This window comes from Anneissia japonica, unplaced genomic scaffold, assembly GCF_011630105.1.
Source record: "Anneissia japonica isolate Jap-2015-1 unplaced genomic scaffold, ASM1163010v1 scaffold287852_len814684_cov197, whole genome shotgun sequence".
Classification (NCBI taxonomy): Eukaryota; Metazoa; Echinodermata; class Crinoidea; order Comatulida; family Comatulidae; genus Anneissia; species Anneissia japonica.
The window spans coordinates 332,385-343,251 of record NW_022704998.1 but is presented as its reverse complement, the minus strand read 5'-3'; the positions used below and the strand labels follow the sequence as shown (position 1 = coordinate 343,251).

At 31.6% G+C, this 10,867-nt stretch overlaps 1 protein-coding gene across 1 annotated transcript in view; it reads right to left on the bottom strand.

Moving 5' to 3' along the window:
* The window catches only part of LOC117105176, a 25,629-nt gene extending 16,711 nt beyond the window's left edge, over positions 1 to 8,918 (bottom strand). Inside the window, exon 1 of the mRNA XM_033246246.1 lies at positions 8,826 to 8,918. Coding sequence (XP_033102137.1) covers positions 8,826 to 8,864 — 39 coding nt within the window. The 5' untranslated portion in view covers positions 8,865 to 8,918. The remainder of the gene's footprint in view (positions 1 to 8,825) is intronic.
* Positions 8,919 to 10,867: the final 1,949 nt, after the last annotated feature.

Here is a 10,867-nt window from a genome sequence, read left to right as displayed (position 1 = left end):
AGATGTGTATAAGAGACTGGCTGTATACAAGCTGTGTATTGGGGGTTTATTCTTCATTTATACACAAAACAAAAAAAGGAGACTTTCTATATTATGGTTCCAAACTGGTAAAACCTAAACACAAATTTTATGATCATGGCTTACTGAATAACTGCAATAAGGTTTGCCACACAAGCCAATAAATATACTATACAAATTATACTTGTAATTAGCACTAATTAGATTTTGCTAGTTATAGTGCAATTACACTTTAGCCACATGGGAAACACTGATTCACCTAGTGTACTGCATTATAATAGAAAAATGATTAACGATGAGCCAATTATAATATGCCAGTTTTATATAGTGTTTTATGCCCAGCAAGGCCTCTGGAGTCTTCACAATTATTACCTCAGACATTGGATTAAATGCCTTGCTCCACATTGGGTAGAACTCCATAATGTCGAAACTAGTAATCAACAAACGGGCATTTGAGATTAACAGGTACCTACTTATACTCCCGGGGGAGAGAGACAAAGAAAAAGCAAGCAAGAGTTTGAGAGCCCGAACCGCAACTCCTGCGCCAATGTGCAAGAACTGTTTTTAATTCTGATAACAATGTAATCGACGGCAGTTAAATCGACATATTTAAATTCTGTTTGAAAACATTTTTTAACAAAATCTTAGTTTGCTTATGCTTATGTCTGTAGTTTTTGTTTTTGTTTTAAAATGACGCAGCCCCGAAAACTAGAAATACCGGGATGGTGTCTGGTGGGGGTAGTTAACAGTAGTGTAGCTTAAGTTAGTTAAAAAGTGTAGCTTATATTTAGGTGTTAATTGGTACAACATTAAACTCCCTGCGGTCGAGCCGTCGGCGACTAAACTGACAACCCCACTCAGATGTGTCTTAGTGGCTGCTGATGGGAGGGTACGATCATTACCCAGCAGCAACAAAAACCAACAGCTGAACAAAGGGCAGATGAGCTCTTCAAAGTCGACGGCCAACCATAACTGAGTTTAAGGAGTTAGGAGTATATTTAGCCACACATTATACAATTGAGTAAATTTAAATTTGGTTAAACAAAAAAGAAACTATAACATAACATTATTATTATTATTATTATTATTATTATTATTATTATCATCATCAAAAATGCATTGTTTTTTGAGCATCATTTTGCTGGGGTCTCAATTTCCAGGATTTTCCTGGAATTCAGTATCAGTAAAGGCACACATAACTATTATTATTATTATCAACAATAAATCATTTTTATATCATCGTTTTGCTAGGGTCTTAATTTCCAGTATTTTCATGCAATTCAGTATATTCAGTAATGGCATACATAACTATTATTATCAACAATGAATTGTTTTTTTAACATCGTTTTGCTAGGGTCTCAATTTCCAGGATTTTCATGGAATTCAGTATATTCAGTAATGGCATACATAACTATTATTATTATTACCAACAATAAATCATCTTTATAGCATCATTTTGCTAGGGTATCAATTTCCAGGATTTTTCTGGAATTCAGTAATGGCATCAAGAACAATTCAGCAACATCATCAAGAACAAACTGAATTTCAATTACCCTAAATATGAATATTTATCTATTACAAATCACATAACAAATCATGTAAAACAGATGACCGTAAGGTACACAAGAATGCCAATAAGCAAACGTAGTCTACATCTAGAAGGATCTCTTGATTCAAAATCTTCAAACTCTATAAAGAAGTGCAGTGTGATTAAAAACTTGTGTTTTATTAAATGTAAATACTAGTCTCCAGAGTGCTACATGGTTTTTATTACTATTTCACTAACATTATTACAAACTTGCAGAAGTGCAGTGTGATTAAAAACTTGTGTTTTATTAAATGTAAATACTAGTCTCTAGAGAGTGTTCCATTCTTCTATTACTATTTCACTTACAAACATTATCATAAAGTTGCATCATCAAGAATACAGAAGCGAGCAATTTGATTCTATATAGATCATTACATTCACGTTTTTGACTTAAATTTTGTCACGTTTAAGTTCAAGTAGGCCTACATTCTTAAAAATGTTAAATTACAATAATCAACAGTCTCTGAAATATAGTATCATGTATAATAAGGTAATGAAAACTTGGTAATATAGTTATCTTTTTTTTATTTTTTCACCCTATGGTCCCTTTTTATATTTGTTCACCCTATGGTCCCAGAGCAGCAAACAGCATACTGTAGTGCTCACAGAAGGTAATAATGGATTCGTTGATACAGTGTCCACAAAAGTATATTTAGAAGTCAAAAGTGCATGAACTTTTTTCATCATATTTTAAGACTATTGTTTCACCTTCACCCTAATAGCATTGGCTCCCTACCTGTCAAACACTTTTCTGCAGTACTGTGAATAACGTCACATTACATTTAAACAGTATATTTTTGTATACTCTTTAAAAAAAAATCATTAAAAACAATTAACATGATGAAACCAACCAAGTTAGATGATTTTGATTCACAAAAATAATGATTGCAATCCTTCAGGTTAATACGCATGAACGAACGAAAAGAGATATTGAGACAGTGATTGTTATATAGTAGTATCCTGGGCAGACTAGGAGCCTTACTTTACTGGAAAATAATAATCACAAGATATATTATGTCGCATTGCTTTTATGTGCATTCGTTGAATTGAATTTAACACTGTAATCACTCGATCGATCATAGCATTTCATTTTCCTGCAAACTGGTGAATACAGCAGGAACAAAAACTTGGATTTAAAATGTTGAGATATGTTCTTGAATTTGTAAATATTCAAATCATGAGACAACTTTCTGCACAAACAATTAGACAAATCTATAGTCATGAATCATATTTTGAGAACTGCTGTTTTATTATAGTGTTTTCAGACTACAAAATATATAATTTCTCATAATGTTTCATAAAAGGAACCTTTTCATCAAGTTTCATAACCATATTAATTCATAAAAGTATGCTATTACATATGCTAGAAAATTGCTCCCTGAGAAAAAAGAGCTTGGAGAAACAGTAAAATATATGTAGCAAATTGACATTGTGTCCTTACACAGCTAATATACAAAAATCCTTTACATCAAACAAGTTTTTAAATGAAATTTAATTGTAAACAACTGCCTCAATTCAGTCTTGAGCTGCCACAGAATTTGTATTTGAATGTGCTGGGTTTTTTAACAAGAAATTATAGAAACGAGTCATGTGGACTATAGAACACTAACCCTGGTATACTTAAAACAAACTTCAGTCGTAGTTCGAGCTAAAACTTAAAAATTACATCATTTTGTATTCTTAAAACGAACTTCGACTAGCATTATGACTAAATGGCACAAACCTCCACTAGCACTATGACTAAATGACACGAACCTCGACTAAAATCACGACTTGAAATATTTGCCCCACTAAAAACATGTTTTTTGTACCTCACGATAAAGTGGAACGAATAAAAACGATTGTATACACAGGTTGGATATATCTTCGGTGTGTTAAACAAAAGAGACATCAAGTTTAGCTTCCAAAAGGAGAAATTAAAGTTAGCCCTTTTCATTGGTTAGTTTGATAGTCGTAGCAGCCAGTCGTCTTCAGTTGAACTAAAATTAGGACTTCATTTAGTCGTAGTTCAAACTTCCGCTACTTTGTTTCAACGCCTTTTATATAATTTAAAGAACACGCATGGATTTACGATGATTAAAAAAATTGTCCATCTGTCAATAAATTTCTAGTTCCAAAGACTGCAGACATTTCTGGTTCAAATGGCCCAATCCATGAAGTGTTACAAACTCCATAAACTAAGTCTAACGTTATCATCTCGCCTTACTTCCCCAGATACTTATGGCAACTTTATATGCTCATCAGATAGGTTATGACACGTATTGACAAGGCAACGACATATTTCATTTCTCGCAAAGGCACTTGGGACTGTACTTCCTAAAATATCAATGCTATTTTATTGACAACTTTAGATATATAATCATGTAAATCTGTAAAGAGCAAAAATAGGCACCAAGACTTAAAATTACTATCAATGCATAGTTTCTTTCCTATTGGATGTAAAATAACATAATACTATAATCTTTGCAGATACCAAATTTCTAGTAGCAAATTTTATAAATTTTTATATCAATCAATCTATCAATTTATTGGAAAACACTTTTAAATCTGGGGCACACTTATATTGATGGTGCATCCTTATAGAAAACTAACAAAAAAAATATCTGTAAGTCATTGTAAGGCCAAATTTTATTTGACAAAAACATGTGACATGCCTAAATATGGTCATGATGACATCATACAGTATGAATGTCACTCAAAAAAGGATTTCTGGTAACTTGTTTGTTCCTTTGTTGTATTATGTATTATTCCTGATGATGCTTAAATAAAAGCGAAAAGTACAATAAAATGGCCTTGTCAATTTTTGGGTGACATTCATGCTATTTGTACAGTACTTACACTCAGTGCACCTCCTAATGATATCCCACCATGACCATATATAGGCACATCATGACTATATATGAGCATACAACAGCTTTTTTGTCAAAGAAAATTTGATAGTCTGGACAGGGTTTTAGGTAATAATAGGCAATTAGTAGAGCTCCGCATAGCACACTATAGGAAAATTATTATACGAATGTTAGATTTAATGCTTGAAAAATTTTCCTGAGGGTCTGCAAGGCCCGAAGGAAATTTTTTTTTGAATGCATTAAATCTCACCTAAGTATAATAATATTCCGTTTAATAGTGTACGATGCATGCTCTACTAATTGCTTTATAAGTCAATCGCTGTCTTTTAATTTTAGTTTTTGATAACCAACTGTTGCTTATTAAAAATGAGCAATTTACAGTTATGTGGAAATATTGAAAATTGTGCACACAGAAGCATGAAAAAAAACATAATATGATATATTCACTTTGTATCGCTAAATTGAGGCCATCAGCCTTGTAACCTGTCAAAATGGACTCTAAATTGCTTAAGAGGAAAAAGAAGTTACATCGCAATGAATGTAAAATATCCCTCTCGACAAATGGCATAATTATTCTTCAATTTCTCTATATCTGGAGGTTAATTGCCCATCTGAAGTTCACAAGGGTAACTTAACCACCTAACGGAAATTGTGACGAGAAGAGGTTTGTAAACAAGACGTACGGTGATTCGTACATTAGATAAAGCGTGCTCAACAAATGAAGCTCTCTATGAAGCTTGCTCAACAAACAAGTCTCTATATATGAAGCACTATGAAACTTGCTCAACAACCAATCCCAATATGAAGCTCTATGAAACTTGCTCAACAAACAAGTCTCTATATATGAAGCACTATGAAACTTGCTCAACAACCAATCCCAATATGAAGCTCTATGAAACTTGCTCAACATCAAAAAGTCTCTGTTAAACTATAACAACCAAGTCCATATATATGAAGCACTATGAAACTTGCTCAACAACCAATCCCTATATGAAGCACTATGAAACTTGCTCAACAAACAAGTCTCCATATGAAGCACTATGAAATTTGCTCAACAACCAATCCCAATATGAAGCTCTATGAAACTTGCTCAACGTCAAAAAGTCTCTGTTAAACTATAACAACCAAGTCCATATATATGAAGCACTATGAAACTTGCTCAACAACCAATCCCTATATGAAGCACTATGAAACTTGCTCAACAAACAAGTCTCCATATGAAGCACTATGAAATTTGCTCAACAACCAAGTCCCTATATGAAGCAATATGGAACTTATTCAACAACCAATCCCTATAATATGAAGCTCTATGAAACTTTCTCAACAACTAATCCCTATATGAAGCACTATGTAACTTGCTCAACAACCAATCCCTATATGAAGCTCAATGAAATTTGCTCAACAACAAAAAGTCTCTGTTAAACTTGCTCAAAAACCAAGTCCCTATATGAAGCTCTATGGACCTTGCTCAACAACAAAGTCTCTGTTAATCTTGCTCAACAACCAAGTCTATATAAAGCACTATGAAACTTGCTCAACAACCAATCCCTATATGAAGCTCTATGAAATTTGCTCACAACCAAGTCTGTTAAACTTGCTCAACAACCAAGTCTCTATATGAATTGCTCTATGAAACATGCTCAACGACCAAGTCCCTATTTAAAGCTCTATGAAACTTGCTCAACAACCAAGTCCCTATATGAAGCTTGCTTAACCGCCAATTCCCTAAATGAAGCAGCATCACGTCATCAAGCGCTCACATTTTAACCATGTTTACCCATTATTTCTATTGATATTGTGAAGTCTCATTCCATGAGACATATTTTTAAGCTTTGTTGGTAGAGCATGTTCAATTATCAACATTACAATATAATTAAAATTAAGATCATATAATGGAAATGTAATTGAGCTGTAAATTAAGCAATCTGTATTGAATATTTAGTTAAGTAGGTGTAAATAGTTATGTATTATTTATTAATGCAATGCCATTATAAAGCAAATCTCTATACCATACAAACAAAACATTTTCCTGTACTGTATCACCTGTCTTGAATAATAAAAACAAAAATAGATATGGTATTAATGATAGATAGTGGTGGTGGAAATGGTGATAATAATAATAATAATAATAATAATAATAATAATAATAATAATAATAATAATAATAATAATAATATCTTTCTTTTACAATGGAAGCCTGTTCACCACAATATGCCAAATTATTTTTCTTATAGTATACTCTGTATAATGATAAGTGATGAGAATGATATAATGGTGGTAATGAGGATAATGGTATTAATAAGGGAATCATTACCTTGTAATATACTGAAACCAGATGATTTTTTTTAAGGTAATAATGATGATGATGAGGTTGATGGTGATGATTATGATGGTAGACTGGTTTTATGGATTGTCTACTAAATATATCATTATACTAAGAGAGCAGAATTATTAAGGTGTGGTCAGAATACATATAATATAATAGTGTTATCAACTGGGCTGGAAAAATAAAACGCTAACATGATAAATAAATGCATGTTGGTCCACAAATTTGGCAGTAAAAAGCTAGCATAACAATAAACAAATTATGCAACATTCTCTGAAAGGTCCACACTGGATTCATAGGAAGCTGATTGTGATAACCATAACACAGTGACAATGATGGAAGTCTTCTCCAGAACACCTTTTACCCGAGGGGATGTCCTTAACTCACGTTATAGTCAAAAGTATCTGATATAACAGAGACATTCAGAAAGAAGAAACATGTATGTTGTGTATTCCATATATAAATGATTCTTTCAAGATGCGTTGTACATAATAATATACATAATTACAATATAAATATGATGATAATAACTATCCATTACAAAAGCAGCAATATTATGGAGTACTCTTCCTTTAGGGAGCTGAGTATGTGGTTCCATAGCTCTTTGATCCACCGGCTAGGGTAAATAAAGTGATGCACGTACAGGCTTTGTTGGCATGGTGTACTATAAATTACTATTATATATAATTATGTAAATGATTGTAAATCTTCAATGTTAATTATCTTTAGTTTTTATTAATATTGATAAGTCTATGATGATCATTCTTAATCGTATATTTTATGTTGAAATTTATGTATAAACATCATTAATTCCTATAGATTGCTCTAATATGCGTACTTAAATATATGTAAACCAAGCCATACAGATGTATTTAAATAGGCCAGCAACCGATTGACAAACCGACAGAGTACACGTATCAAATATCATCTCATACCGATTACTGACTAGTAAATCATTCAAGATCCAAACGCACTTAATTACATACGATATCAATATAATGACTAAAGGCAGAAAATGGGTTACAGCAATTCTATGAAATATCACGTTTTATTAATTAAATGATTTGTGAACAATGGAACTGGCAACCATAGTACTGATAGATTATTATTACTTGCTGATTGAAATAAATGTAAATTATGGTTAACCATATTAACCTTAGAGTTTTATTATTTACCACTTCATCACATGCCTACTTATGCATGTAATTTTTATGAAAAGTCCACCAATCTGAACTGTATTGTTTCTTTTATATTATTATATATTATACTTTATATCAGCAGAGGGAGTTCAAATAGTACTGACAGGTATATTTTTAACTCACCTACGAAGAATCCTTTGAGTGAGTCAATCAATCACTAAAACCACTAATATCATAACCATTAAACTAATACCCCCAACAAAGAAGGTGCACTTATCAAATAAATTAGCCTAATGAATGAAATTAACTAGCTTTTGATTTTATATTTTGAAACCCATCTCACATTAAAGGGAAAAAAACTAGAATATTACTGAATGAAAATGAACATTTTTGTAGAAACTTCAAAATGACAATTTTCAAATTAAAACCAAAAAAAGAAAGGACTCAATATCAATGAATCATCTGGCAATCAATATGAAAATAAAATTCAAATATAAATAAAGTTGTTAAATAAAGAGTACAGTTTAGTTGCTGGCAATCAGAACCCACGGAATGTCTGTGCAAAATCCTGATGTCATCACTACACACACACACAAAAATCTGGAGCTTAGATTGTAAGCACACTATGTAGAAAAACAGTTGACTCACAGATAATTATTTCTAATGAACAAATAATAAACATCGGTTAATTAATTTTTCCTATAAAAACTTTACTGAATACAATTTAAGAGCTGACTTCTTAATAAGCTCATAGATGTATTAATGTCTTACCTGTCTAGCATTCAGAATGAATTAATATTAATTATCTATGAAATAGAATAAGCCATAAAAAAAAATCTCCCTCAATACTAAATTATAAATAGCAAATTACGTAAATTTGTCTCGTTAATTGAGTGAATACTTACAGATGTGCACCTGATATTTCCACATTCCAACATCGACATGTCAAACACCAACCTCTGCTTACTGAACTATATGCCTACACTAGACATATTAACAGTTACCAATGCAGCTTGAGGACACCTACACATCAATATTGCATTCTTTACACCAACACATCAACATAGATCATAAACACAGCATTCACAAACACACACACGTGTACATTCACATGACTACGGTTATGCAATCGAACTTGCATCAGCCGCATTAAGAGGTTCAACCAATTTTTACCACTTTGTTGGCAACATAAATAATTCTTAATTTATATGTAATGACAATGACAGAGATTATCCAATGAGCATAAATATTCTTTTAATGAGTATTCGTAGAAAATAGTAAACTACAGGATTGTTATCATAAGCCCAGTGCTCTAAGATGTCTGCGTTGACCTAAGATGGCTTTACATCTGAATTGCTTTATTTTGTATCAATATAAATTATTGGCTTTCAATTGAAAATTAGAACAAAAAAATATATTCCCTACAAATTAACAGATAAATAATATTCCTATATTCTTTGCACTGCTAAGGTATTTTCATATTAAAATGATCGTAAATCAGGAAAGAGTAATTGTTTCCATTAACATCCCATTGGAAAAATTTTATAAGCAACATAATCCTTGTAAATGAGCAAGTGAATATTTTGATTTAACTATTCTGGATTTCACCACAGAAAATCTATAAATTAAAAAAGTATATAGTTGGCCCTCCAATTCAAGACCATCTTATGAGTAAAAGTACTATGGCTTCTCTGTAATAAAGTATACAATACTTCTACCTTTTTACGCTGTACTCAGTTAACAATTATCGACTGTATGCTGGTTTTGGAATGGTAAGCCTCATATTATTATGGTATATCAATATTTTTTTTTTCTCAAACAAGTGCTGTTTTAGGAAGATGGCCAAAAACATCTAATACTGAATTATTATTATTATTATTGATTGAATATGAAAATTATAATACGATATGAAAAAGCTACTGTTGTATTTTGTCATCTCTGTATGTGTATTGCATAATCTTTATGATAAACTTATATCAAACCTTGTATACTGCAGTTAAATTATCGATAACCTCATTCTAAATAACAGATGACTTACAAGTAGGTTAATTACATTCAGCAACATTCTTGTAAATATACTACACTACGTAATTAGCACTAACTAGCTAATGATCAATATACTAATAAACAGGTCAAATCCATAAGTAAATTGAATTACCACAAAATTATCCTTATTTTATGCATGACTATTAGAAACTATAATTTCACTAAGGAACTAATAGTAAGAAAAGGAATGGAAAAGAAGATTAGCATGGCAGGAAACAAGTACTGTATTGTAAAAGAATGAAATGTTGGCCAGAAATGACCAGAATGATGTGGCAAAAATGAGGAAAAGCATGGCACAAAAAAAATTGTGAGAAGATTAAAAGGTAGCAATTGGATGGTGTGGCAGGAGAGTGATGAAAAAAGGAACACAAAGAACAGTGGGAAAAAATTGGAAAACTCCACTTTAGTTGAAGTATTAGAGTATGGGATGATATACTGTATAATGTTAAACTAGATGTTTTAATTACATTATTATTATGTTATTTAAGCATAAAGTAAATTATAAATTAAAAATTCAATTAAAAATGTAACATTCATAGGAGTACTGTAACAGACACATCACGTTCCTGCAAATATTGATCAGAAAGCCCTCTAATATTGTTTATTTACCGAAGTGGAGGTAAGATATGAAAACAATCTAATCAAATCACAATATATAATTTTGGTGGGGCTTCCAACATTAATCCAATTACATTCGCATCCTTATTGTTAGAACAACATTCACTCAAGTAGTTACACTGATACTGCTTTAGTGCAGATAGATTGAATTAATGGCAATTATCAAATCATAGGCTCCATCAGTTGACCAAAAGGGAAAGCCCAACCTTGTACAGTTTTATGGCAATTGGGTTTAGCACCAAATGCAGGAAAAACAGTTTTTACACCTGAGTAAATCTTAAAA